The 27,495-nt window shown below is 33.3% G+C and overlaps 12 protein-coding genes across 12 annotated transcripts; 1 reads left to right on the top strand and 11 right to left on the bottom strand.

Annotated features, from left to right (window-relative positions):
• Positions 1–404: 404 nt before the first annotated feature.
• On the bottom strand, positions 405–2,219 carry BX664DRAFT_277899 (uncharacterized protein). Its single transcript, XM_051541381.1, has 3 exons — positions 1,941–2,219; positions 967–1,864; positions 405–905 (listed from the first exon to the last, which is right to left on the bottom strand). Exons 2-3 carry the CDS (start codon positions 1,862–1,864, stop codon positions 679–681), a joined length of 1,125 nt encoding a protein of 374 aa, XP_051401589.1. The 5' UTR covers positions 1,941–2,219; the 3' UTR covers positions 405–678.
• A 1,765-nt stretch (positions 2,220–3,984) lies between these two features.
• On the bottom strand, positions 3,985–6,780 carry BX664DRAFT_329013 (uncharacterized protein). Its single transcript, XM_051544703.1, has 11 exons — positions 6,633–6,780; positions 6,291–6,531; positions 5,975–6,211; positions 5,845–5,918; positions 5,592–5,788; positions 5,444–5,528; positions 5,298–5,362; positions 5,096–5,201; positions 4,707–4,955; positions 4,472–4,553; positions 3,985–4,373 (listed from the first exon to the last, which is right to left on the bottom strand). Exons 1-11 carry the CDS (start codon positions 6,681–6,683, stop codon positions 4,120–4,122), a joined length of 1,641 nt encoding a protein of 546 aa, XP_051401588.1. The 5' UTR covers positions 6,684–6,780; the 3' UTR covers positions 3,985–4,119.
• A 92-nt stretch (positions 6,781–6,872) lies between these two features.
• BX664DRAFT_329012 (uncharacterized protein) lies at positions 6,873–8,034 on the bottom strand. The gene has a single exon (XM_051544702.1). It carries the CDS (start codon positions 7,953–7,955, stop codon positions 7,029–7,031), a length of 927 nt encoding a protein of 308 aa, XP_051401587.1. The 5' UTR covers positions 7,956–8,034; the 3' UTR covers positions 6,873–7,028.
• A 192-nt stretch (positions 8,035–8,226) lies between these two features.
• On the bottom strand, positions 8,227–9,278 carry BX664DRAFT_260404 (Rhodanese-like domain-containing protein; the record flags this gene model as incomplete). Its single annotated transcript, XM_051540629.1, has 3 exons — positions 8,227–8,354; positions 8,438–8,935; positions 9,017–9,278. 3 exons carry the CDS (start codon positions 9,276–9,278, stop codon positions 8,227–8,229), a joined length of 888 nt encoding a protein of 295 aa, XP_051401586.1.
• A 1,265-nt stretch (positions 9,279–10,543) lies between these two features.
• Positions 10,544–12,962, bottom strand: BX664DRAFT_329010 (uncharacterized protein). The gene is made up of 2 exons (XM_051544701.1): positions 10,766–12,962; positions 10,544–10,686 (listed from the first exon to the last, which is right to left on the bottom strand). Exon 1 carries the CDS (start codon positions 12,780–12,782, stop codon positions 10,770–10,772), a length of 2,013 nt encoding a protein of 670 aa, XP_051401585.1. The 5' UTR covers positions 12,783–12,962; the 3' UTR covers positions 10,544–10,686; positions 10,766–10,769.
• A 139-nt stretch (positions 12,963–13,101) lies between these two features.
• On the top strand, positions 13,102–14,030 carry BX664DRAFT_329007 (Alpha/Beta hydrolase protein). Its single transcript, XM_051544700.1, has 2 exons — positions 13,102–13,333; positions 13,393–14,030. The coding sequence occupies exons 1-2, from the start codon at positions 13,125–13,127 to the stop codon at positions 13,982–13,984; spliced, it is 801 nt and encodes a 266-aa protein (XP_051401584.1). The 5' UTR covers positions 13,102–13,124; the 3' UTR covers positions 13,985–14,030.
• A 419-nt stretch (positions 14,031–14,449) lies between these two features.
• On the bottom strand, positions 14,450–16,046 carry BX664DRAFT_329005 (uncharacterized protein). Its single transcript, XM_051544699.1, has 6 exons — positions 15,940–16,046; positions 15,787–15,848; positions 15,659–15,729; positions 15,496–15,598; positions 15,119–15,388; positions 14,450–15,052 (listed from the first exon to the last, which is right to left on the bottom strand). The coding sequence occupies exons 1-6, from the start codon at positions 15,953–15,955 to the stop codon at positions 14,567–14,569; spliced, it is 1,008 nt and encodes a 335-aa protein (XP_051401583.1). The 5' UTR covers positions 15,956–16,046; the 3' UTR covers positions 14,450–14,566.
• Positions 16,047–16,180: 134 nt separating this feature from the next.
• BX664DRAFT_328999 (putative N-acetylglucosaminyl-phosphatidylinositol deacetylase) lies at positions 16,181–17,237 on the bottom strand. Its single transcript, XM_051544698.1, has 4 exons — positions 16,995–17,237; positions 16,821–16,920; positions 16,657–16,750; positions 16,181–16,595 (listed from the first exon to the last, which is right to left on the bottom strand). Exons 1-4 carry the CDS (start codon positions 17,212–17,214, stop codon positions 16,242–16,244), a joined length of 768 nt encoding a protein of 255 aa, XP_051401582.1. The 5' UTR covers positions 17,215–17,237; the 3' UTR covers positions 16,181–16,241.
• A 76-nt stretch (positions 17,238–17,313) lies between these two features.
• Positions 17,314–19,399, bottom strand: BX664DRAFT_384607 (RNA polymerase III RPC4-domain-containing protein). The gene is made up of 6 exons (XM_051549188.1): positions 18,948–19,399; positions 18,816–18,862; positions 18,534–18,724; positions 18,156–18,461; positions 17,888–18,081; positions 17,314–17,829 (listed from the first exon to the last, which is right to left on the bottom strand). Exons 1-6 carry the CDS (start codon positions 19,209–19,211, stop codon positions 17,386–17,388), a joined length of 1,446 nt encoding a protein of 481 aa, XP_051401581.1. The 5' UTR covers positions 19,212–19,399; the 3' UTR covers positions 17,314–17,385.
• A 51-nt stretch (positions 19,400–19,450) lies between these two features.
• Positions 19,451–20,939, bottom strand: BX664DRAFT_328994 (uncharacterized protein). Its single transcript, XM_051544697.1, has 6 exons — positions 20,787–20,939; positions 20,570–20,642; positions 20,431–20,493; positions 20,283–20,338; positions 19,735–20,208; positions 19,451–19,669 (listed from the first exon to the last, which is right to left on the bottom strand). Exons 1-6 carry the CDS (start codon positions 20,877–20,879, stop codon positions 19,523–19,525), a joined length of 906 nt encoding a protein of 301 aa, XP_051401580.1. The 5' UTR covers positions 20,880–20,939; the 3' UTR covers positions 19,451–19,522.
• A 465-nt stretch (positions 20,940–21,404) lies between these two features.
• BX664DRAFT_294662 (acyl-CoA dehydrogenase/oxidase C-terminal) lies at positions 21,405–23,916 on the bottom strand (the record flags this gene model as incomplete). Its single annotated transcript, XM_051542114.1, has 6 exons — positions 23,829–23,916; positions 23,576–23,774; positions 23,397–23,508; positions 22,923–23,308; positions 21,959–22,847; positions 21,405–21,892 (listed from the first exon to the last, which is right to left on the bottom strand). Exons 1-6 carry the CDS (start codon positions 23,882–23,884, stop codon positions 21,405–21,407), a joined length of 2,130 nt encoding a protein of 709 aa, XP_051401579.1. The 5' UTR covers positions 23,885–23,916.
• A 337-nt stretch (positions 23,917–24,253) lies between these two features.
• On the bottom strand, positions 24,254–27,191 carry BX664DRAFT_277875 (P-loop containing nucleoside triphosphate hydrolase protein). Its single transcript, XM_051541380.1, has 12 exons — positions 27,128–27,191; positions 26,849–27,062; positions 26,640–26,769; positions 26,441–26,558; positions 26,287–26,378; positions 26,045–26,198; positions 25,822–25,958; positions 25,579–25,741; positions 25,312–25,515; positions 25,138–25,234; positions 24,750–25,082; positions 24,254–24,671 (listed from the first exon to the last, which is right to left on the bottom strand). Exons 1-12 carry the CDS (start codon positions 27,140–27,142, stop codon positions 24,541–24,543), a joined length of 1,788 nt encoding a protein of 595 aa, XP_051401578.1. The 5' UTR covers positions 27,143–27,191; the 3' UTR covers positions 24,254–24,540.
• Positions 27,192–27,495: the final 304 nt, after the last annotated feature.

The following is a 27,495-nucleotide window of genomic DNA, read 5'->3' as shown; positions in this document are numbered from 1 at the left end:
TTTTTTTTTAGGAGACTAGATATGTCGATCCATTTGATATCCCATGACTTGCTTTTTATTTTTTTGTTTTATTGTAAGATCTTATTGATCATAATAATATTATTTAACTACTGTATACACATCATATAAAGAAAAAAAGTATAGTGATCATAAGGAAAAGATTTCTTTATTGAAGAAGGGATATAATTAAAAAGTAGTCAATCCATAACAAACGGATGAGAAAAGTATACATACACAGTTCTATCATTCATTTGTAACAGGAAAGAGGTAAGGTAGAGATTAAAAAACACTAGTACTATAAAACTAAAAAAAAAAAAAGAAGAAGAAGAATAAATAAATAAAAAAAAAACGCATGCAGTTTAAAAGGAAAAAAAAAAAAGAATAATAAAAAAAAAAGAGGTATGCAGAAAGAGTGGATGATAAAAAAAAAAAAAAGAAGAGCCTAAAAAACTGATATAAAAAAACCTTATAGAAAAAAAAAATGCAGACAAATATAAAAAAGGGGAAAGGTGATGTTTTGTGTAGATACGTGTGTTTGTAAAAACGTGTAGTGTGACTAATATAAGAAGAAGAAAAAACAAGGGGGGAAGGGACAAGGGAGATATAAGAGAAAAAGGGACCATAGTAATAGTAATTCACACTTGTACGTTTGTTGATGAATTGGGAAGATGACGGATTCTACACATAGGAAGGCATACAGTTGCTGAATGAAGATGAATGACGAGATGATACCGATGATGATACTGATGATGCTGGACTTGTTGATGATGATGATGAAGAAGTAGAGGATCCATTGTTACTTGATGCCTTTTCCTTGGTGGTATGGCGATGAATACGAATATGTTGATTCAAATTATCCGATCGAGAGAATCGTTTGGAGCATGATTGATATGGACATTCAAAGGCTATAATATAAAATAATGAGTATCAAAAAAAAAAAAAAAGGATTCATAATAAAGGACTTACGTTTTTCCAAGGTGTGAATAGATCTAATATGTCGTTTCAAATGTTCAGATCTCTTGAATATTTTTCCACAATCATCATGTTTACAAGTAAACATTTTTGCACCAATAGTAGGATTACTAGATACGCGACGACCTCTTGATCTACATTGTTTCACTTTTCCTGACTTTGTAAGCTTGGTTTGTTGTTGTTGCTGTTGATGAGGAGGAGAAGCCATGGAATCAGATGAAAGAGATGATAAAGAATCCAATCGATCACGAGATATCATTGATCCAGAGGTATTAGACTCATTAAAGTTCACCATAGAAGTAGTATCCAATGTCATGGGGGAGGAAGGACAAGTGGGATTGTATTCAAAAATGGAAGGCACCAAAGTAGACATGACATCACCAGCTGAATAAGACATTGATCTTTGCTGAGCATACTGATGATGAGAATACTGATTAGAAACAGCAGTAACAGCAGGAGAATAACCCAAAGTAGAAGGAGATAACATTGAATTAGTTGTATTGTTGGTAGAATGGAGGTAATCAGTAGGTAACATGTAAGAAGAACGTTGCTGTTGTTGATAATAACTAGTAGCTTGTTCAATCATACTCATCCGACGCTTTTGTTCATCCAAAGGGTGATGTAATTGAAATTGTTGTTGTTGTTGCTGTTGATGGAATATATAATCTTCATAATCATTGGAAGGAGAAGGAGTTTGTTGTTCGTAATCCGAGAGACTGGATTCGCTATGATTGGATAACAAATCAGCATAGCTAAAACGACGCATATAATCCATTCCAGAAGAGAGTTCCAGGTTGTTACCAAGTCCATCCGTAGTAGGAGTAGTAGCAGCAGCAGCAGCAGCAGTGGTTTCAAAGGTAGGAGTTTGCATTTCATTAATAGGTGAATACATCTATCAAATAATAATAATAATAATCAAGAAGTATGATTGGTCAAAAAAAAATCATCAATGAGAAATAGAACTTTACCTTTGAGAGATAAAAAGTAAATTTTTTTTTTAGTATGAATATATAAAACACTTTTCTTTATCAAAAAGAAAAGATTAAAATGTAATAAATAAAGAAGAAGAAGAATATATGGAGAATGAACTTGTTTATAAAAAGAGATGAACAAACAAGTAGGAAATCAAAAAAGGAATTGTAATGAAAAGAGAATGTAAAGTGGTATTATCAACGAATGATGCCGAAGGAGAGTAAAAGGGCAAAAAGAAGGTGAATGAATGAAAAAAAAAGTAAATGAAAAAAAAGAAAGTTAAATGAAAAGAGAAAAGAAAGAATTCAAACTTGACTTTTTTAAATTTATATCAAAGTGAAAGGTTCCAAGTTAATATTTTATATTCCGCACATCGAGCTTGGATTTCTATGTGTTACTAATTCAACTTTTTTTTTTTTTTGCATAAATGATAGAATGATTCCATCAAAATTCATCATCATGGTAAGTAAGCACGGGTCAAAGACTAAAAAAGTAATTATAGATGTTAATTATAAAAAGACCGGATCATCCTATCCGGATTATCATCGCCAATAAGATTATATAAAAAAAAAAGGGGGGGATTGGATATTTTTACTTGAAGCAATCAAGAGACCAAGTTTCATCAATTAAGGAGTTCTCCCTAAGTCTATACTTGGAATTTTTTTCTTTTCATCCAAGAAAAGTAAAAACTCGCCTTCTTTTACCATATATATCAATGTTGTTTTGAGGAAACAAAAAAAAAAAAGATCGACTGCTTAATACTTTGGTGATTTTAGATTTATTCTCACTTTTTTTTTCTTAACTAACATAAATTCAAATGATCTTCCATTCTTACCTTTTTTTTTTCATTTCAATCAATCAATCAATCACTCAATCAAAAACGTCAGGTTAGACAAATAAAGTTCACATGAGCCATTGACGAGTTTGAACCCTGTTGAGCAACAACAACAATCAAGTAATGTTTAGTTGACACCTTCAAATAAAAACACATTTTTTTCATTTTTCTTTGTTCTCTCTCTCTGTGTCATTAGTGGATAATTAAGCCTTTTTCTTATAATGACCAATCAACATAACAAGATTTCTATTTATTTATATCGATGATATTTTTATATATATATATATATATATTCAGGGGTAATGACTCTTATTTTGACTTTCTTTAGTTCTTTTTTCCATTCATGAAAATATGTCGTATATGCAATCAGCTTTCATCCGCTTGCCATTTTAGGTTTAAATCCCAGCTTTCTCTCTCTCTATCTCTCTCTCAAGCACACACACACAGTAATCACCCAAGGAGGTACTATCGTTTGAATTGTAGTATCATCAAAAAAGAAATCCAAATGATTATCAATAGTCAAAATGACAGTTTCCTAATAAGAATCAAAATAATAGGAGTGATTCTTTTATTTCTAAATTGTGAAAATCGTGATTATAAATGATAAATGATGATAACTCCCATCATGATGATAATATGTAATGATATAAATGATAATATGTGTATGATAATACAATGGTATTGTAAGAGAGGTTTTTTTTTTTCATCATCATCTCATTTGTCGTATTGAGAGTGATTGGTTGATCCATCATTTTTTTTTTTGCTAGACTTGTTTTTCTCTTGGTTATAGAAATCCACGCATTCAATCATTTACAACTCTTCTACCTTGTTGATTCTCCTTTTTTTTTTTTCAATTGGTATTCATTTATTTTCACTAATCTCCCCCCTGATGCACTTTATGCATTTTTTTTTTTGAATTGAGAGGAGTTTGGTCTAAAAAAAAAAAAAAAAAAAAAAAAAAAAAAAAAAAAAAAAAAAAAAAAAAAAAACTTGGATTCAAACGATGATTGATCAAAGCAATGATTTATTCTTTGTATAATCCCATATTCGTCTACATACAACGTGGACACAGACCTTTTTTACTGTTTGATCCATGCTGTAGTGCATTTGCCTCATGTTTCTTCAACAAAAGATCATCGCCAATAGTTTGCATAAATGTAAACTTTGATTTATGTTAAAGAAAAAAAGAAGGTTCACCTTGCACGTTCATTGCCTATCATTCAAAACAACACTTGCTTTATTTCAAAAAAAAAGGAACGCATCAAAAATCATGAGAATAATGAAACCAAAAGTATACTAACTAACTAACGAACTAAATAACCAAATAACTAGATATATAACTAATGATAAGAAGGTTGTTGTTGCTGTTGTTGTGATCCTGATGATAATAACCCCTGTTGTTCTTCGTCATCCAGATAATCATCATCACCACTTCCCACATTGTTGCGAGGTCGCCAGAAAATAGCCACTACACTTCCAATCAAAAACATTCCAAGGAATGCCCATTGACACCAATAAAAGATGAATCCAAGGAAAGGTGTATCCACAAGAACGCGATCAATCAATATTGATGATGTAGTAGGTGTACATATTTCTAAAACATAAAAATAATAATAATAAAACTCAATGAGTCATTCTAATATTATTGTTTATTTTTTCACTGTTTCGAAGAAGGGAGTTGATGTTCCTTACCAGTAGGTGCTTTCAAATCACAAGGGATAATGTATTCATTTCGATCACTACAATCACGTTTGTCCCCTATTGTATAGTTACACTATTAAAAAAAAAAAAATAAAGAATATCACATTAGCAAGACTTGAGTTCCGGACCATCACTTTTTTTTTTCCCCTTTGTCTTTTTCCTTTTTTATATCCCTTCTTTTTCATTTTTGTCACTTTAATAAAAAAGTCTTCCCATATGAACCTACATAAACTTGACTACCAAAATGGGCGTAACCAGGCGCAACCGTCGTAGTCACCGTGTAATTCAAAGCCAGTAGACTCAGGGTCAAAAGCACAGCTGTCACCAAAAGCCCTTGAGGAGCAGTTCCATTTTTCCGAATATGATAAAGATTCATCCATAAAAAGCGAATACCCATTGTTACAAGACCTGATAAAGTTGCCATAAAGTAGTAAAGGATCAAAATTATCATGAATACGTAATCCAATGGAAACCACTATAGAATAATGTTCATGAAATAATAATAGTAATAAAAATTAGTATCATCATGCTTTGTCTTTCTCCCCCTTTCAATTACTAGTCTCTCTCTCTTTTTTCTTTTTCCCTTCACTCCCTAAAATCAATCACATTTCTTACTTTGGATAGATTGACAAAGATAAAGTTGATTGGATTGAAAAGTGTAGGGTGACTAATAATGTATCCACATTGTCGGCCACAAATAGAAGATGCGATCTTGTCCACTCTGTTGTTTTAGAAGAAAAGAAGAAAAAAGAAAGTCAGTAAGGTCGATTGCCATTTTCGGAAGATACTATTCTTAAATGTTAGGGAAAATACTTCCATTGTCAAAAACATAGATATCATAATCACCCAAGTCAACATAAAGGAAAGGATACCAATAATCAACTAAAAAGATAAAATAATACATATATAAGGGTAAATCAACTCATATGAACATCATCATCTTTCTTTTTTTTTCATTTTTACCTCAAATGGACGTAGGAAGGTAAAGATCTTTTGCCAAACACTTTTCTTGTCTTCTTCAATACCCCTTAATCGTCGAACTAAGATTCTAATTTGAATAAAAAAAAAACAATAGAGATGAGTTTACTTTTAATATTTATCTTTTATATACCTTTCTTCATCTTCCAAATTTTCCATAGACCGGTAATCATGAGCTGTCATCACTTTGTTGTTTCCAGTATATTTTGCTTGAAGGGCACGTTGTCGTTCACGTACAGCCACCAATTGATTTCCAACATCTTCATTTTCCACATCTAAAGCTTTTTTACCTTTGATCAAGCCCATAGGGAAAAGTGATAATCCAGGTGCCTACCATGTATAATTTATATAAATATTACATTCACTCATTTCTCTATCATGATTACCGTATATCCAATCAAAATAAGCATTCCCAATAAAGCCAAACAAGCAATCACAAATGCAATTGTCTTTTCACCATCTAATCAAAATAAAACATATGTCAGTATATCATTTATCCATCTCCAATACACTTACTTGATTCCAATAATATATGTTTAAACCAATCCAGATCCAGTTTTGGAGGAGGTCGATTAGGTTTGAGAAATAAGGCAAACAAGAATAAAAAGATGGAGATGGCGACAAAGAATGAAGTATATTTGAACGCACCTTTGATTCTGTCTCTACGAGCTTGATCCACATCTTCTTCTTCATAATAGAAATAGGCAAAAGGAATCAAAAAGAAACAGAAGAATCCAATCATACCATAACAACCTATTGATATCCAAAAGTGTCAATACTAATCAACGCGTTTTTTCTTTCCTTTCTTTCTTTTTTTTTTTTTTTTTATTACCATAATATACCCATTGGACAACAAATTTCATATTTTCAATAGTATCCGGAGTAGCCCATGGTTTCTTTAACCCAGTCCATTGATCAACAGTAGAAGATACCAAAAAGATATCTACTGGTAGTAAAGCTAAACAGGATAATACCAAACCTAGTGCTAATATAGTGACAATGGTGGCAAATGTATCTCGTTCATGTTTATCTTGATAATAACGTGTAAAACCAATACTGAATAGAAAAAAGATCTATTGAATGAATAGAATAATAATAATAAAAAGTGAGTTTAAAGCATACTATTCTATTCATCAAACATATATAAAAAAAAACTTTCAAAAGCATCCTTTACCGCAGCGACTATGCCATAAACTGTCCAAGCAATTCCAACTACTGCTGGCATAATGATGAAGTGTGTTTTTATATAAAGACAAAGAAACGAATAGATAAAAAGTGATGAAAAGAGTGAATTAAAAGGGAAAAAAAAGAGAGAAAATGTCTCAGACAAAAGTGAAAAAGTATCATGCGGCAGTTTTAGAAACCTTCTTTATGTTTGAATTCGGGAATTTGCACCCCGCCGGTGCCCATCAAATTTTAGTAGAATGTTTCTTTTTATTATTATTATGTATCCAATATATATGTTATGTCATCTATAATGATAAAAAAAAAAGGTGGAGGATGGAGATAAAAAAAAAATGGGGACTATATAACGATGAGAGAGAAAGAGAGGAAACAGATGAATGTAGATTTATTTCTTTTTGTTGGTAGAAGTATCCAATAAACCAGAGATGCGGGTCATAAGTTCTTGATGATTGGGATTAGGTTGAATATTGTCGGAATCATTACGTAAATCTTGGAATCTTGATGATCGTCGTCCAGAAAACATATCTTCCAAAGCTGGTTCATTCATCTTCTTTGTTGGGTAGTATGAGCTGGTCAAAATAGAATTCATGGATGAAGGATAAGCTTGAAGATTGACTGTGACTTCAGGTCGACCTTGTTGATTCAATTGAGCATCCACTACATAGAATTCACGTACACGGCGATCACCACTGTTACGCAAACCAGAAGAATGACGACGAGGTAATTTGGCTACCACACCACTAATACCCACTGCATAACCATCTGTATCAACGTTCAAAATACGACCCAAAACAGGATAGTTCCATTCCACTTGATGATCACTATAAGTAGGTCCCACTATACCACCATCTTGTTGTTGATCATTCACCAAATCCTTATTGAAATGACATGATAAATAGTCGTATACTTGTTCCGGTACTAATTCCTTGTTCTTCAATGCTTGTTGGAAAGCAGGTGCTTGTTGACTGGCTTGTTTCAAAAATTGTTTAAATTGTCGAGGGGTCATGGCCGCTACATTGTGTTGTACTTGTTCTCGTCGAGGTGCTGGTGCCTTGGAATTGGGGAAATTCTCTTTCCATCGTTTAACAAAAAGTACTTGACTTTCCCCTGATTGCCATGGTGTTTGATGTTCAGCTGTATCAAGATCACCTACAGTTACATATCGTGTTCGTACCACAGTAGGAAGCCCTCGTTTAAATCCCCAATTGCCGACCTTTTTCGCCTTCTTTGGTGTTGTATATACTTGAGGAAGTGTACGATCATATGAAGCAAGTCGAGAATGGCGTAATAATCCGGCAAATGTCTTTTCCATGACTGTCGATGTTTGTTAAAGAATGTATATATAAAAAAGAACAAAAAGAAAGAGTGGGGAATATAAGAAGTAAATATAGACTTCACAAACACAAAAAAAAAAAAAAAAAAAGAGAAAAAGAAAAAAAAAAAAAAATAACGACAAGCAGGGGCTTGTCACAAAAAAAAAAGAGCGGTTTTTGAATTCAACCATAAGACAAAAAAATAAAATAAAAAAAAGCTGATCATCATGCTACAAAATACCTCCTTTTATTTGATAATAATAATAATAACTAATCTTTGATGATGATGCTATCCTTCTTGTCTGCGTATTCAGTCCAGCTTCCATCATACACAGCAATATCTTTAGCTCCAGCACGTTCCAAAGCAAAATATAATACACTGGCTGTGATGCCGCTACCTATTTTGAGATAAAAGTAATAAATGATTAGTTCAAGTTCTTTTTATTATTATTATTATTATTATTATTTTTTATCTTTTTACCACAGCTAGTAATGATAGGTTTATCAAGATCTACACCATGAGATTCAAACATTTTACGTAAAGCTTGATCATCCTTATACAACCCAGAATCATCGGCCACTAATTGAAAAGGAATACAGATAGATCCAGGCATATGCCCACTAGAGAGTCCAGGACGAGGTTCAGGAGCTTCACCAGTGAATCGAGGAAGAGCACGAGCATCGAGGATTTGAGGTACATCCTTTCCTTGTTGATATTGTCGACAATGGTCAAGTATAGTAGCATAATCACGCACAAGACGTTGATCAAATTTAGCGGTATACTGTTCTTTGGTTGGGGTATCCGGTGTACCTGTGGCAAGTGTGTATCCTTGACGAATCCATTCTGGTAATCCACCATTCAAAATAGATACTTGATCATGCCCAAACGCCTTGAAAGTCCAGTAAACACGAGCAGCAGAAAATGCACCAACAGAATCATACACTACGACATGATCTTTATTGCTGATACCCAAATCCCCTAAGTAAATAAAAATATCAAAAACCTATTGAGTTTATTTCCTTTTTTTTTTTTTTTTTTTTTATCTATTGGGAGTTTTACCTACAGCTTCGGCAAATACATTGACGCTTGGTAACATATGAGGTAGATCAACACTGGTATCCTTGATTGTATCGATACCAAAGAATTGGGCTCCAGGAATACGTTTGGCTAGAAATTCTTGATATGGATCCCGGTTTGCATTCGGCATATGCCATGAAGCATCTAATACTTTGATATCATTTCGATGTTGCTTTTTGTTATCCAAAGATGAAGCGAGTTCTTGTGTACTTATCAGACTTGAGAATGGGCGCAAAGTCGTCATTTTCCCTACAAGATGGTCACGAGTATCATGGTTAGTTTACTATTGTAAAATAACTTTAAAGATTAACTTACTTGACTTGAATAAATGAGTAGCTGAAGTGCGTAACATCAAGAAGAATATAAAAAGAGTTTCAAAAAAAAGGAAGAAAGAAAAAGAGATACAAGAATGAATGTGAGTCAAATTTTAAGGATGATCAAAAAAAGTTCCATATATTGACTCCGACCTTCTCCACACTGCAATAGACTTCAGGGTGCTACACTTTGTGGAGGATTTCCAAGTCGCGCCCATTCTCTAGATCTACTTTATTTTTTTTCTTTTGGTAACTTGATGGATCTCCCTTTGGCTTATTCATTAAAAATCAGAATCACTGTCCTTGCACTATAACTTCGCATAAGATAGATATGTAGCTGTTTCTCCTTTTGTAGTTCACTCAAAAGTCGTCATCACTGCACCAAATTTGGACTGAACATAGATGAAGACATTCTCTTTCAATAATCTTAATAGCAATTTATATCTTTGTCTTCCAATTTATGGAGTAAATTAAAAAATAAATGCCAATATTGTCATCCCTCATTCAATAATGATCATCATCCCATATAATTACCACCATTGAATTCCTTTCAAAAAAGTAGTCAAATATCATCTAATACTATTTTATCACTTATCCTGCCAACTAGTGTGCAATGATCACCAAAAAGATTTCATCAATTTTTCGAAAAATCGCCTGACAACCCCTCGACGATTCATTTTTACAGCCAAACTTTGGCTGAGGAGTTCGAAATTTTTGGCTGTGAAATCCAAAAATCCATTCCATTTTTTCAACCTGCATCCAAGCTTGGGAGCAAACTTTTACCTTACCTTTCTCGCTCAAAATGGATCATCATCAATCCAAACTTGAACACAGTATAAAACAACTTTTTTTTTTTTTTTTTTTTTTGCTATACTAGTGTCATTCATAGGTTATCATTACTGTAGTTCTAGAGTCAATTAAAAAAGACAATCTTCTATTGCCATCATCTTAACCGGTATGCTATCTTCAACAGCCATGACTGACTAACCCTAAAACCCAAGTTTTGCCTCCACATGCCGACAAAGAATGGATCTTTAGGATTAGTATTGAGTATTTTCACATCGACATCATCAATTTTTTTTTAATATCAACACCATATCCATCATCATCAGCCATTCTATCTATTTCTTCATTCACCCTATAAATCAAAATACATCAACCAATCATCACCATTGCCATAAATGATAAAATAATAATAATAATAATTCTGAGTCCTTTATTTATCTATGACAAAGATATTAAAATAAAAACGAAGAGGAAATTATATAAATAAAATAGTATCATCCACATTGATAAAAAAAAAAATAAGTGGTACTAAACTAATATTCCAAACCTATGCTACAAAAAAAAAAAAAAAAAAAAGTGAACTGATGAGCCATTACAAATACTACATTATTGTTGTTATTGTTTGACTTACATATTCAAAACCGAATACCAATGTTGGGGCGATCCATATTGGGAGGTAGAGGTTGACCATGAGCAAAGCTACCCTGTCGTTGTCTTGTCAAAAAAGAATTGTTGTTGTATTGACCGATGGTGCCTGATTTCGTTGAAGTTGGTATAGGTGATTGTCTCATCAATTCTTGTGGATCATACTGTTGATTTGATTTTGATTGAGCCATACGTCGTAAATTTTGATGAGGATGTGATTCATTTGATAAAGAGCTCTGGTAACTGACGGGTGACCTAGGTTGATGGTGTTGTGAAGTAGAAGGAACTAAAGAAACTGGTGTATGTAATCCTGCATGATGATCTTCGACCATGCCATTTGCTACATTTGCGTGAGAATTCATCATCGGTAATAGTGGTGAGGTTGATTTGGATGGAGTCACATTCAATTGTTGTTGTTGTTGAAGCATTTTCCTTGTATTGATCATCACCCGTAGAGCACGAATTTGTAAAGCTGTCCGACATGTCAATGCAGCGGTTTCATATACCATACTTGCAGTAGAAATGGTGAGTATCTGGTGAAGAGCATGAGTGGTAAGTTGAATCAGTCGAGGCATGTCAAACATATGAGCAAGAATCAAAAGTCGAGAAAGGATATTGGGTTGATGTTGTTGAGCAGTCATCAGATGATCGGTATAAAGATATTGTAAAAAGGCCAAGGTGACAGCATATGATTCCGTGAACTGTAGTCGTTTTCCATGATGATGTTTTCCATCCTTTTCCACAAGTTGAGCAAAATATTTCCATCTTTGGGCCAAAACGGTTGAATTGATTGGAATTGATTTTCGATCAGTCGATATGATTTCCATGTCAGCCATACTTGGTTCGTTCAGCATACTAAGACCTAGTTCTTGAGCAATAGGTGCACATGTTGATTCAGGATGAGTGTAGATTCCAAAAGCTTCCAAATCCACAATAGACACGTGATCAAAATTAATTTGTCGATGATTATAATCTTCCAATAGGTCTCTATCCCGATTGCCGACAACATAGAACTTTTGTTGATCATGATGAAGTACACCGCGATTCCAGGAACCAGTAGATAAGATAGAACCAGTGTCAACACGTACCCAAACAAGATTTGCCAAATTCAATGCCCATAAATGAAAGGATCGATGAGTGGGTGTAAGATAGGTACCAGTCATGATCATATGGTGGCCAAGTAAATGTCCAGAAGGAAAACGGAGTCCAGGAGGAAGAAGAGTACCTGACATATCATCTGAATGATCTTTGAAAGAAACAGGATGATCATGAAGTGGTCGACAGCTTTGTAAGTCTCTAGTAACATCAGCAAAGTTGTAATTGGAGTAAACACATAAAGGAATGTCAGTATTGTTGTCACTTTGAGGCCATAATGGAGAATTGCCTTTGTTGATAGGTAGAGGACAGAAAGCCACGGCTCGATAAGCACCATATTGTTGATCGACAGGTCCACCTTGTATCCAAGCAGATGATTTCAAATCGAATACGTTGATTTCATTGATATATTGATTTGACATGTCTTGACCACCAATCACCATGAGTCGATCGTTTGCACATTCAGCCAAATGAGCGTATCTTGCTTGAGGAGTAAAGATACTAGGACTCACTTCAGGATAAATCCAGGAAAGAGTTTCCAAGTCGAAGAGGCAAAGGTCGTCCAGCGCACACAAGCCTTGAGTAGCAGAGTTTCGATGTGCATGACTCATACCACCAAATATGACCAATGATTTGTTGTAAATGTTGGCAGAATGAAAGTAACGAGGTTGAGGAGGAGGAGCGGAATCTGGAGGACCAATATGTCTTTCCCATACTAAAGTTGTCAGATTGAGCATATAAAGATGGTTGGTCATTTCTCGTGAAGCTACTAGTCTTCCACCAAATACATACATATAATTGCCTACAATGGTTGTTGAGGCACCGACCAGCGGTGGAGGGATTTCACCAGTAGTAGATCTAGTTTCTGTCGTCAGATCAGCAATGGAAGATTGAATACTGCTAGTCATTTTGATTGGTTGGTAAAAAAAAAAAAAATAACAGATATAATAATAAAAAAAGGAAGTACGAATAAAATTAATAGATAAATAGAGAGAGAGAGAGAGGAAGAGACTAAACCTCCTTTTTGAAAGAAGATCCACCTTGTTTTTTTTTCGGACAAGTGAAAAAAAAAAAAACGAGAAAAAGAGAGGAAAAAAAAAGTGAAAAAGGGAAATAGCTATAAAATAAAAAAAAAGGAGACAAAATTACATCGGATATTGAAAAGCAGAGCATCGTACCACATTGTAGGTGACCAAAGTGCAAATACTATTTTCTCGCGCTTTTTTTTTTTTTTCTTTTCTTTTACTTTCATGACTTCTTCCTTGACTTTTTCTTTTAACCCCTCTTTTGAAAACTATGGTCAACTTGACCTTTATTCTTCTCCTCAAGCAAATACCAAAACTCCTTTATTAGTCTTTATTCATGGTGGTGCCTGGCGTTCTGAAGATAAACAAGATCATCGACAACTTGCTTTAGACTTTGTAAACCAAGGTTTTACAGTTGCTGTCACAAACTATCGGTAATAAACTACTCTATGTAAAAAAAGACTTTAACTAAACTATTATTTAAATTCAATAGTCTTAGTTTACGGGAAACTCCAGAACAACAACCTAAAGTACAACATCCAAATCATATACAAGATACATTTGAAGCATTAACATTTTTATACAACACTCCACCTACTCTTACGTATGACAAAGAAAACGTATTTCTTGTGGGACACTCAGCTGGAGCTCATATTGCTACTATGTTAATATTGGATCCTCAATTGTATAGCTTATCTTTTATTCGTGGTATCGTAGGGGCCGATGGGATCTATGATCTTCCTTTATTGTTACGCACTTTCCCCACGTATTTAGATTTCGTAAGTCAAGCATTTGGTCCCGATTCTACCACTTATTTTCAAGCATCTCCTATCAGCAAAACTCCTCTTTTGTCTTCTCCTTCTTCTCTCCTGGTGCCCACTTTGATTATACATAGTATGGATGATCAATTGGTCGATGTTGCCCAAGCAAACTCTATTTTTCATCATCTACAATCTTTGAACATGGATGTTACTCTGGATACAACTTCAGTCAATGGTGATCATTATGATATGATAAAATCTCAGGATTTTATTATCACAGTCTCTCAGTATATCAACAAGATCATTCAAAAAAATGCTATATAATGATATGTAGTAGTATTTTTTTTTTTTTTTTTTTACCAAATAGAATAGGTTCCATAAAACAATAAAACTTCTCATTTTATTTACCTTTTGTTTTTTTTGATATTCAATGATGATGTTTCTCGATGATACAGTAATGATGTTGATAGCTCCTCAGTAAAATATGATAACCATACATATGATGGTTATATCCAAGAGAATTTATGTTGAACATCTTTTTTCTCACTCTCTTTTACACACGATGGCTGATTTATACAGCATGAAAACGTTGAAAAGGTATTTTTCTTTCTTTAAAATGGATAAAATTGATATTCATTTTTCATCTGGTTTCCTTACAGAGTTATTTAATTGTTTTGTTTTCATCATCTTCACTCCATAATCCGTTCAGTCATACATCATCAATTCCGTTTATCATTGCAAAGTACTTTTTTTTTTATTGTTTTCGAGACAAATATGTACAAATAGATGAGAACACATAAAAAAAAAAAAAGAGAGAGAGAGAAAACGAAAAAAAAGGGTAGTAGGAGGAAGGAAAAACAATATATCAAAAAAAAAGAGTCATATATCTAAGATAAAGGATACAAACTAAAGAGGTGAGCTATTTGAAGCGGCAGAGGTGCTAGTCATTGATATATCCGGAAGTTGGGATGAAGTAGTAGCATGGGAAGGTACAGATGAAGTAGGAGGAGGAGCTGTAACAGAAGTAACAGGAACAGTAGATCCATTGTGTGTTGTGGAAGGGTCGTTTATTGTTGATACATTTGTAGTGGCCACACTAACATCATCCATAAATGAGCCGCCATCTTCTACATCGTCATCATCATCATCATCGTCATCATCATCATCATCATCGTCTTCGTCTTCGTCTTCTTCGTCACCATCATCATCATCATCAATATCATCGTCGTTTTGTCCATCTTGCATCATATCCACTTCGTAATCTTCGGTCTTGGCTGTATTGTTCATTTCAGAAACAGCAATACGTCCTGCATCACCACCACCAGCTTCCTTGTATGATTTCATGGCTTTTCGATATTCTTCTTGTTCTCTGTCATAAATATCGTAATATTTCTAATTCCATATATAAATAAATAAAAAGGTTAATTTTCTTTTCTTTTCTTTCCTATTCGACGTTACCTTTTTTTCATCATCTGTCATTGCTTTCCATTTTTGGCCCAGTAAGCGGGTCACTTCACCCAGGTTTTCGGTTGGTAATTCATCCTTGAAATTTTCACGTTCCATACGACAATATAAAAAGAAGACATTACCTGGACCTTTAGGAGCATTTGGATCCTTTTTCTTGCGAGCTGGCGTAGGTGTATCATGAGATTTACCAAATCCTTTTTTATGACCTTTATCACTATGACGACCACGTTTCTTCTTATGATGTTTAATTCGTGTATCCGACTATCATAAGAAACAAATAAATATATTAGTAAAAAATATATCAAATTCAAGTTGATATCGAGATAACCTTTTTTTTTTTTTTTTTTTTTTTTTTTTTTTTTTTTTACCAGAAGAGATTCAACACCAGAAGCATCAGAGACATCACTATCACTAGTTTCCATATGACCTTTGTGAGAAGTATAATATTCGTCAAGTTGTTCCAATAATATACTAAGATAAAGAAATCAGTCATCCTTTTTTTTTCTTTATACATGATATGATTTTACTTACAGGCGTTCCATCCGTAACCTTTTGACATGTTTCTGTGCCCTTACTAACTTTGAATGTATATCGTTGTTATCCTATACAAAGACCAGTTAGTGAAAATATTTGAAATCAAACCAACTTTTTTTTTTTACCTGCTCCATTTCATATACACGTTTCTTGAGTTGTTCATATTTCTTGACAATAGAGGCATCAGCTAATGAAGGTCAAAAAACGGTATAGATTAGATGAGGTCGAAAGAAATAAAGCTAGTTCTAAGTTTTTTTTTTTTTTTTTTTTTTTTTTACCATCGTGAGAGCTCATGATGTAAGTTTATTAAGACCAAGTGGCGAAGAAGGAGAAAGGAAAGGGAGCGAACGGGAGATGAAGAAAAGAGAATAAAGACAAAAAAAAAAAAAAAAAAAAAACCAAGAAAAAAAAAAACAAAAAAAAAAAACAAATTGGGGGAGAAAGAGCGAAAAAGAGTTTTTTTTTTTGGAAAGTCATACAGAACCTACTGAAGTCGGAAAAAAAAAAAAGAGGTCAAAAGTTTTTTGAAGGTCAGTTTGACAGAATGATTTATTTTGGCAAGTTAAAAAAAAAACTATAATTATAAATATTCTACTTTTTCTAATTCATTGATATACATATATCGCGAAAAAGTAACATAGAGCCAACGGAACCAAACTAATTGAGATTCATGTTGTCGCATAGCCTTGTGAGTTTGAAGATACGCCACTGGTGGAGAAATCAGGACAATCTGGTTCGATGATTTTTGGATCCAATGTTGAAAAGTCATCACAAGCAAATCCAGTGTGGCAACATATTTCCTTGGTAAAGAAATCGTTTTTAGTTTGTATAATTGAATATTGTCATGATGTTGTTGAATATATTCGTTGGCACCCATAAAAGCAGCCGCATGATTTGGATGACCTGAAACACCTTGATCATCAAATGTGACAATCTAATATTTATATATAAAACAGGTTATTCTCAATAAAGATTTTTAATCAACATTAACCTACCGTATCAATCTTATGTTTTTTGATATAATCTGTCAACACGTCATTAGCAATTACCGAACTTGACCATTTATTGTTCATACCATCTTGTAGTTCACTAAAGAAAAAAAAAATATCACTTGTTCAATTTTCCCTTGGGATGGAAATATAGTATTTTTTTTTTTAACCTGTGATCTAATGATTTGACTTGACTAGCAGGTATATCCAATTTTTGACAGCTATGAACAAGTTCTTTCTTTCGGATATTACCTAATCCATCCGCATTGCCTATATAATAATAATAATAATAAATTATCCAATAATATTTTCATTATATTCCCACGTATCTATCTAATATTTACCAGTTGATAAACAAAGCACGTGAATACGAGTCTTCCTACTAAAAGTACGTAAATAAGTCAAGGTTGGACCAAAGAACATACATTCATCATCAGGATGAGCTGTCAATAATAATAGATTGCTTGATTTCAAAGGTATTGGTCGTTGATATTGAGCAAGAATATAATAGCTATAGGTAAAGAAGACAGTGATAAATAAAGTACTAAGAAAGAGGGTAATCATGGTTGGTTTTATAAAAAAAAAAAAAAAAAGAACGAAAGAATGAAAGGGAAAAAAGTAGATAATGTATATGAAAAAGAAAGATAAATCTTTTATTCAAATGCCGCCCAAAGTGAGGAAAAAAAAAAAAACGAATGACAAGAATACAAATCAATTATACTAACAATACATCATCTATTTATTTTCTTCGCCTTCTAATAACGCATCCATGTTGGGAATACAAGTGAATTTCTGTACAATATGACCAAGTTCCACTGCCTTTTTGTTTTCCGTGTTAACTGACATCAAGTTTTCCAAAAAGGATGACCGCATACCTTGATCCACATCCAAGAGAATGTTTCCAATTTTAAGTTTCATCTTGCCACTCTTATATACCATGAGTTTACCAATTTGTCCATCAGGCATATCCGCTAAATCCATATTGGCCATTTTTTCCTTTAATGTTGCCATTTGTGCAGCCACTGGTAATTGTTCCTTTTCCTTACCCTTGTTCGGTTTGTCATCATCCGTCTTAATATCTGTCATTTGTTCATCTTCTAAAGGTAGAGTAAATGATGGTACAATACCAGGAAGTTGGAAGAATAACAGTTCATCATCAGCTACTGATACCACTTGGCTCTATTCAAAAAAAAAAAAAAATGTTAAATCAATCCATTATTTTAATCCATTCGCTTACCTTTTCATTGACAGCAAAAATATTTTGAGCAGGTGCATCATCATCCATCATCCACTTTTCCTGTGTTGTTGTTGTTGCTGTTGATTCTTGAACAATTGGTTGTTGTTCCACCTTTGTCTCTTCTTTTCCTTCATGTTGTTCAAGTGGTGAATCAATCTTCATAGCATCTTCTTCTGTAGTTGGTTCAAGTTTTACTATCAATATATTTTCAATAAGTAACTATATAATTAACCTTATCCTTTTACTTTTTTTTTTTTTTAATAATTACCTTTTGTAGCTTGATCATCCTCTTTTTTTTCTTCCTTTGTGTCTGTTGATTCCTTGTCCTCGGACTTTGTTGTGGTTGTCAACCAGGGTATCTTGCCTTTGGGATTAGTTAGATCAGCAGGGTCCAATTCACCAGCCAATCTTGGGACATGTGGAAAAACAACAGGAGTATAACCGTCGTGTGCATTTGCAAAAAGAATACTCATATCAGTTTCTGCGCCATTATCCTGTTCTTGTCTTGAAGAATCACCACCATAAGTTGCAAAAGCCCCACTACTTCCAGTCATACCAGATCGAGCACGAGTTGCTACCATACCAAAAAAAAAAAAAAAAAAAAAAATTGAGTCTATTATATCTTTTCTATTTTGATGAAACTTACACATTGCAGAAGGACCTAAAGAAAAGATGCCAGATGCCGTCACTTCTTCCACAATCAAACCACGTCCTCGACCACGACCTCGACCACGACCTCCTCTACCACGTCCACGTCCATCGCCTCTTCCACCACGTTGACCACGGAAGCTATCCCGAGTTTCTAATTCGGTCTTGGTTGGTTCATCTATAGCTGATCTATAGATAAAAAAAAAAAAAAAGAAAAAAAAAAGGAAAAGAGGTGGTTAATATTAGTATCATCGATCGTCCCATCCCATATCTCTCTTACACTTCTTTTTTGTTTCGTTTGGTTGGAATTGTTGGTTTGAATTTCATCTAGAATAAAAGTATCCCAATGAAAAAGAAAAAAGAGGATCAATCGCAGTTCATATCAGATTCATTATTATTGTTGAAAGTTTACCTTTGCTGCACCACCTCTTGTCTTTTGTCCATGAACACTAGAAAGTCGACCTTCAGAGGAAGCTTCTGGTCGCATATGACCAATCTGTGTGGTAGGTTCGGAATCCATTGGTTTTGTTGTAGATGATTCTGGAGTGGGTTCAGAAGAACTCGGTGTTGATTCACTACTACGACTAGTTCCTCGTCCTCGACCTCGAATAGTAGGTGCAAATCGTCGCGTTTGTTTTTTCACTGTAGAGCTTGTGTTATCTGGTGGATTGGACATGTCTTTCTATAAGTTGTTATGCAGAATGATAATGAAGATGAATGAAGAATATATGGTATGAGTGGTTTTTTCTGTTTTATTGATAATTTGAAAGTAGAAGACAGAGAGATATGAGATAGAAGAGGAGAAAGAAAAGAAAAGAAAAAAAAAATTGCACATATTTCCATCAGCCACTTTGGGAACCTATCAAAAAAAAAAAAAAAAAAAAAAATACAAACAGCGCTACTAAAGGCTAATCATTTTTTCGCATTGATCATAAATTGACAAGATTTTATTCAATGTATGAAAAAAAAAAAATATGAAAAACTAAATTATTTCATTCCATATTTGGATTCGATCAAATTCATAGCTGCACTTGTTGCCATAGATTCCATCATGCCCTTCTTTTGTTGTTTCTTGTCTTCATCATCATCTTCTTCATCATCTTGTCCACCACGTTCTTCAATCAGTTTGACCAACTAATAATAAAAGAAAAGACAAATGTCAATCATCATCATTCAATTTGCTTCTTATATACACTTACTTCAGCAGCAGCAATGGAAGCAACCACTTTCTTGAGAGTACCATGACTGACTTCTTCACCTTTTTCTTCTTGTTGCTTTTCCCAGATCTTGACAGCTTGATAAGCGACGGCACCAGCCAACAGTTGATGACTAGCATGAGATTTCTTTTCATGATATACCTTTTTGTGAGCATGATCCAATTCTTCTTCCTTGAGAATATGTTTCTTCTTATCACCCCATCCGAACCAGTTACCAAACCATGCTTGTAAACGTTCAGCCTTACCATCTTCTTCTTCTTCAGGATCAACCGCCTTGGGAGGGTCACCAAGTTCAATAGTCCATCGTTGATTAAGATTTTCATCACCTTCCTTTCGTTTGTATACAATCACCCGAGCTCCGGCCTCGGTATCAGATTTGCGAATATCAATCACCACATTAGAATCATTGAGATTATAGATGTATTGTCCATCATATCCAAATCGTTGATCATGAGCCTACACCCGCAAACATCATGGTTACACATAAACAAGGATTAGTGCCAAACAGAATTTTAAGAATCTCTACTTACTTCTTCGGCTTCTTTCATTTGATCCAAAAAGAGTCGTTCTTCAGCAGTAAAAATAGCTACAAACAAAAAAATAAAAAAAAGAAAAAGATAAAACGCATCCGATATAAGTCACATATTTCCTTTTTTTTTTATCCATTCGTTTTCTTACCTTTAAAAGTACCTGCACGACCGATATCGAGCACTAAACCTGCAGCTTTGTTTGTCAAGAAACCTAGAAAATAATTGTGAACAAAAAAAGAAAAAAAAAAGGGATTCTAATCACTTATTATTTTTCTATCCACTTTTACCATCTTGGTGCATCCAAAGTTGACTATCGCGTTCAGGAGACTTTTCTAGCTTGACAGAAGTGACGATAATAGCCTAAGTTTATCCATACGCGTATATATTTATTATATATATATAAAAGCGAGTAAAGTAACAAGGATAAATAGATGCTGTTAGTCTTTCATCTTAGAAAGAATATAAGAGTCAAATAATTCTTTCTTTTTTTTTTTTTTTTTTTACCTGGCCCTTATCATCTTCATGTACGTCAAGGACCAACCCATTCAATTGGCTAACAATATAAAAGTAACCGAGAGGAAATTCTTCAATAGTCATGGTAAAAGTAATAAATAAAGAAACAAAAGATAGAAAGAAGAAGAAGAAGAAGAAAAAAAAAAAAGGGTAATTGATATATAAGAAAAAAAAAATGTCGTGCAACCATACTTGGCTAAGGAAAGAATTTAATTTTCAAATACCGTTATGTTACATCGTTGTCAAAAGTAAAGTGATCATATTCTATTATGTCATTGACAGATATCTACATTCAATACAAAGCTATATAATATATATAAATAGGAAATGTTATGTTGATGAAATAGAAAATTGTACATTTTATTCCCATTTTCGGAATCACTCCGAAAATTGCAATGCACCAAAAATAACCTTAGTATAAAATGACATTTTGTAAAAAAAAGAAAACTCTTTTTTATTTATACTATACAACAATAAACATCAAAATATAATCATAATAAAAAGTAATAATAAACAAAAAAAAAAAGGAAGGGGAATATAATAAAGAGAAGGTCTATCTTTTCATGTGTCTAAAAAAAAAAAAGGAGGGGAGATCCAATAATATTCAGTCTATTCATCATCTTCATCTTCATCTTCTAAGCCAGCTTGTTCATCTTCAAAATCATCATCATTATTATCCAAATTACGATGAATCAAAGGCTTGATCAAACGGTCAAAGTAAGGATGTTCACCTTGAGGATTTTGTCGTTGGACTTGAGCAAAATACTTGACATAAACATTTCCATCAGCACAACCCAATGGACTATTAATCATATAATCTGACAAATTGAATGCATCCACCAAAGGAATGGCTTGATCACGTACAGCTTTGCAATAAAAGTTCACCTTGGCACGAATGAATTCCATTTGTTGAGGAGTAAAGTATTCATATTGTAGGAAAGCACCTGCATTTTCTTCAATTGTGTAAAGACCATATAACATACAAACATCAAGCAATACCTTTTGAAGATTGCCTTCCACTTTTCTAATAGCATCAGCAAATCGATTGAATAAGTATCCATAAGAATGTAACTTGGCAGCATAGAGACGAGATTGAGCTATATAAAATATAATAAAATAATATAAATAAATAAGAAAATATTAGATTGTATGATAAAACTTACAGCATTCTTCATAAGCATCATCCACATCAAGTCCTCGTTTGACACAAGCTTCAAATTCCAAAGCAGCATTCTTGACCACATTAGCACAAACGACTTGCCAACCTTCGATGATCACCTTGGGATCCAAAATAGCATCCAAAGAAGGTACATGACATTTCTTACCAATCAAAGCATCCAACTTGTTAAGATAACCAACACCAGGAGACAATTTTTTACCCTTCATAGCTTCGCGATAAGATGAGATCAAGAATCGACCAGCTTGTAAGGTCAAGATAGTATTGTCCCCTTCCCATGTACATTGCACAGCAAAGTCTTGGTACATACCAGCCAATCCGGTGTAAGCGGAATAACCATGACCACCACAGGCTTGACGACATTGTTCGATGGTATTCAAACAATTCCAGGTACAGAATGCTTTGAGCCCAGCACTTGTAGAATGAGTTTCCTTAAGCATTTCAATCACTTCATCTAAATCCTTGTCACCTTCCTTGGCTGATTCCAAACGTCCCATCATCTTGATATACATTTCACTCATTTCCGATCCAGTGAATAACATGGCAAATGTTTGAGCAAGAAGAGGCATCAATCGACGTTGATGAATAGGATAATCGAGTAACTTGGTTTCTACACCACCAGATTTGGAATTAGCAAATTGACGACGTACAGCAGCATAACGGATGGCAATAGAGAGAGCTTTCTTTGATACATTTCCACTGTCTACTACCATGGCCACACGTCCTTGTAATAAGGCACCATAAGTCAATTGTTGTAATTTTGGTTCTTTGACTTCACCAGTACGAGATACTTTAGTATGTTTTTGAAGCATATAACCACGAGGAATACGAACATTGGTGAATTGAATATAACCATTATCAATACCATCACGACCCTAAACGAAAAAAAAAAAAAGAAATAGAATTATATAAGTACCACTTATAAAGAATACAATTTAAAATAAACATACCATTTTTTTTCCAATATCACCAATATTGATACCAGGAAGAGTATTATAAGTTTTGGGATCACGTAGAGGAACAATAAAGCATTTTGTACCATAACATTTGCCTTTAACGATCAATTGAGCGAAGACAGAAGCATGAGTAGCAGAGTGAGCAGCACCACCAATCCACCATTTGGTTGCAGTCAAAGTAGGAGTATGGATAACGAATTGATCAGCAGCTTCATCAAAAGTAGCAGTTGTTTCCAATCCAGGCACATTGGATCCATGACCAATTTCAGTCATAGCAAAACATCCCACCATACCATTAAGAGATAAGGCACCTTTTTCCAACCAATAGGCAAATTGTCCAGAAGTAGCGTTACTTTGTAATGCACCAACAAAAAGACCATCTTTTTTTTTTTGAAGATAGATGAATAAAAAAAAAAAAAAAAGATGAGAAAAGGAAAAAAGAATGACGGATTTTGAATTTAGACTTACAGTGTACACCAAAACGAGTCCAGAAACCAGGATCGATCATACTAATGACTTCCATACGTTTTCTAAAAATTTCCACAGATTCGTTTTGTAAATGATGAAGTAAACTACGGAACTATATAATCATTAGGATTAAAAATAAATATATATAAAAAAAAAAAGGTTTGAGTTTAATATTGTACCTTTTCCATTGTACGTTCACGAAGTTCAGATTTTGACAGGTCATGGAAATCGTCCATTTTGAATAAAGGATCTCGTTCTAATTCCATCATAAATCTTTCTTTTAATGCAGTAGCCTTTTCACCACCATCTAAAAGATAAGTCATATCACGAATGTTGAAGGATGCTTTGGCACGTTCTTCGTTCATACTAGCCACGGGACTATAATAGATAACAATGTTAGTGTATGAATGAGTGAACATGTCATAAACTTACTCTACAGCCTTTGCATATTTTTCTTTTGCTGATAATGTTTGTTGAATAGGAGACATAGTAAAAGGAAGAAAAAAAAACGAGACTTTGTAAAGAAAAAAAAAAAGAAAGAAATAATAAAAAAGAAAGAAAGAGAGCTCACTTATTTTTTTGCGGGGTCATTTATATAAGGAAATCTTTTTGTATCACCGCTTCCTTAATTTTTTTTTTCTTTTTTTCACATGTCTGCCCTTATAGCCACATGATCATTGGACTGTCAAGTTAATAATGTAGATAAAGAAGAAAAGAAGATCACTTAATCACTGAATCAAATAATAATAATAACAATAACAATAATAAAATGAATGATTTAAAAGATGAAAAAAAACAAAGGATAATATATATTTATATACTGAAAAGCGGGGTCAACTTGTACACATTGTTGTATGATTTGCTCAAGGTGATACAAGCCGAACCATGATTAAGCTTCATCTGTCTGTACCTGATCAAAATTATGATGCTTTGTCATTGACTGACTTTATAATTCCTTTCTCCACTTATTCTTACATCACATCATGTCAAAAACGAGATAAAAATACATGTGATTTTAAATGCAAAAAATCTTTGATTTCATCTATCCACAAATCAAATCCATTCTTTCCATAAATACAATATATATTTCACACAATCATTTTTATTTCAAAACAAATAAAAAAAAATAAAAAAAAAAAGCTAACTAAAAGTCTGCTCCACCACCAGCGCCTTCATGACGACCACCCATGATAGCATTCATTTGTAATCTACGTTGTTGTTCCAATTTTGGACAGTTGTTGATACGATGACCCAGACCACCACAAAAAGTACATCCTATTATTTATTATATATAATAATAATAATAAGTTCATTAATTCTACTCTTTTTTTTTCTTTTCTTTTGACAACTTACCACCCAGTAAACCATACTTTTCCGTAGGATCTTCTAGAGCTGCCAAGAATGGTGGAACACGCTGTTTTGCTTCACGTAAAAGTAACTTGAGATCTAATCGGATTTGTTCTGAACAATGTTGATTGATAAACGTAGTAGCTACCCCTGTTTTCCCACTACGACCAGTACGACCAATACGATGAACATAATCTTCGATTTCTTTGGGCATATCGTAATTGATCACATGTTGAATCGCTGCAAAATCAAGACCTTTCGAGGCAACATCAGTAGCAATCAAAACATCCTTTTTGTATTCCTTGAAAGATTTGATAGCATATTCACGTTCGTCTTGAGCTAATAAAATGAAATCAATCAGTATATATACATACCAGTTTAGTTGATCACTTACTTTTGCCACCATGAATAGCAACACCTTCAACACCTTTCAATAAGAGATATTCATGAATATCATCCACATCATTCTTATTTTCAGCAAAGATCAATACCTATCAAAAAAAAAAAAAAAAAAAAAAAAAGATCAATAAGGAAGAAATAAAAGTCGTCACCATCATTAATTACTTACTGGTGGTGGTGTTTTTTGTAAACATTCCAATAAATACACCATTTTAGCTTCTTGTTTAACATATTCTACTTCTTGAATGACATCCAAACTAGCAGCACCAGCACGACCTACATTGACTACTACAGGTTGTACCAAAGCAGACAAAGCAAAATCTTGAATTTTTTTGGGCATTGTGGCAGAAAATAAAAGAGTTTGTCGTTGACTCTATTCAAAAAAAAAAAAAAAGTAAGACATTTGTATAGAGTATATATCAATTGTTATTCAAACCTTGAAAAATGACATGATGGTACGAACATCATCTTCAAAACCCATATCAATCATTCGATCAGCTTCATCCATACACAAGTATTTGCAGTTATCAAGGTTGAATTTTTTCTTGGTGAGTAAATCCATCAATCGCCCTGGAGTTGCCACAACCATATGAAACCCACTGAAGACAAATATAGTGAGTACTAAGTTCAATTACTCTTTCTCTCTCTCTCTCTATATATATATATATCTACAACTTACCTTTGGAATACATTTTCTTGTTTCTTCATATCGATACCGCCCATACAGAGTAAAGAACGTAATTCTGGATAACCATATTTGTATAGTGCTACTGCCATATTGCAAATATTTTCATGTGTTTGTTTTGCCAATTCGCGCTATCAATAGAAAAATTCAAGCTAGAAGTTAGAACATTCTTAATCCCAAATCCTTTCCTAATAAAAAAAAAAAAGATTATGCTTACAGATGGACAGAGAATCATACCAATGGGACCTTCTCCTTTCCCTAAAGGTAAGCGTACTTCGGCCTCCAATGCAAACATGAGTAAAGGTAAAGAGAATGTTAGAGTTTTTCCAGATCCAGTAAATGCAATCCCAATCATATCACGTCCGGCCAATCTATTTTTTTTTTTTTAAAAAAAAAAAAAAGGAATCAAATATTATGAGTATATATTATAATACATCTGATCTATACTATTTCACTTACGCTACAGGTAATCCTTGAATTTGAATAGGAGTAGGTTTCATGATATTCTTTTCTTCCAAGTAATCCAGTATAGCATTCGGTAAGCGCATATCCTAATCAATAAGAAATATAACAATTCAGTATAGATTTGATATTAAAAAACAGTTGAACTTACAGCAAAATTGGTCAATGGAGGAACAAGATTATCCCCTTCAGTGATTATGTGGTATTTCTTCCTAATAGCTTCATGACGTTCTTCACCTTTTTCTAAAATATAAGTAGGAGGAGACCAACTAAATATTTCCAATAAAATGAAAGAAATAAGTTTTAAAAATAAATGAAATAAGCGATCCACTAAGTTTGTTTCTATTTACCTTGTTTTCATTGGTTCTGTATAGTGTACACCTGTAGCAGCTTCCTGAACTGATACTAATGCTTTGTGTCGTGCTTGAGCCTCTTCAATCTGTCTTTCCTCTTCTATACGTTTTTCTTCTTCAGTTTTTTCTATTATTATAATAAAACAAAAAAAAAATTAATATCTTAAGAGAGAGAAAAAAAAAAAAAGTATACTGTCTAATCATACCCGGTATAAGATTCTGCTTTTTTTGTTCAACAATTTGATCCAACAAACTCATGTTAGATCGAGCTTGTGCTGCCGCGTCTTCATCGTCCTGTTCATCCATTAGTGTTGGTGCTGCCGAACGACGTTGTGTAGCATATTTATGGATCTTTTCTAATCGCCTTTGTTTGACTGGTACATATGGAACATAATCATCATCGCTATCCAAGGTATGATCCTATATAAGAAAAAAAATATGAATAAGTAAACTATATCTCCTCTATTTTTGCAATGTTTGCTTACTATAGAATCTTGCATTTTATAAATTATGTATATATCTTTTCAGGTAATCTAATAGATTAACAGGAAAAAAAAAAAAAAAAAAAAAAAAAAAAAAAAAAAAAAAAAGAGAGAGAAAAAAAACCTTTACTGGGTTTCATATTTTAGTACTTGCGCCACTACATCCAATCAGAGTTCTTTTTCTAAAAAAGTACATCCGCCTTCGAAATGTCAACTACTATAAACTTTATTCATATGATGATAATAAAAAATGGGCATAAACTATACTATAGAATCCATATGATAATAGATTATATACAAAAAAAAAAAAAAAAAAGGAAAGAAAAAGAAAAACAGGCAAAAATACTATATAAAAAAGAGAGGAAAAAAAA

Source organism: Halteromyces radiatus, assembly GCF_025201355.1.
Source record: "Halteromyces radiatus strain CBS 162.75 chromosome Unknown BX664scaffold_3, whole genome shotgun sequence".
Taxonomy (NCBI): Eukaryota; Fungi; Mucoromycota; class Mucoromycetes; order Mucorales; family Cunninghamellaceae; genus Halteromyces; species Halteromyces radiatus.
The sequence above is the reverse complement of the archived record's forward strand: the minus strand, read 5'-3'. Positions and strand labels throughout refer to the sequence as shown.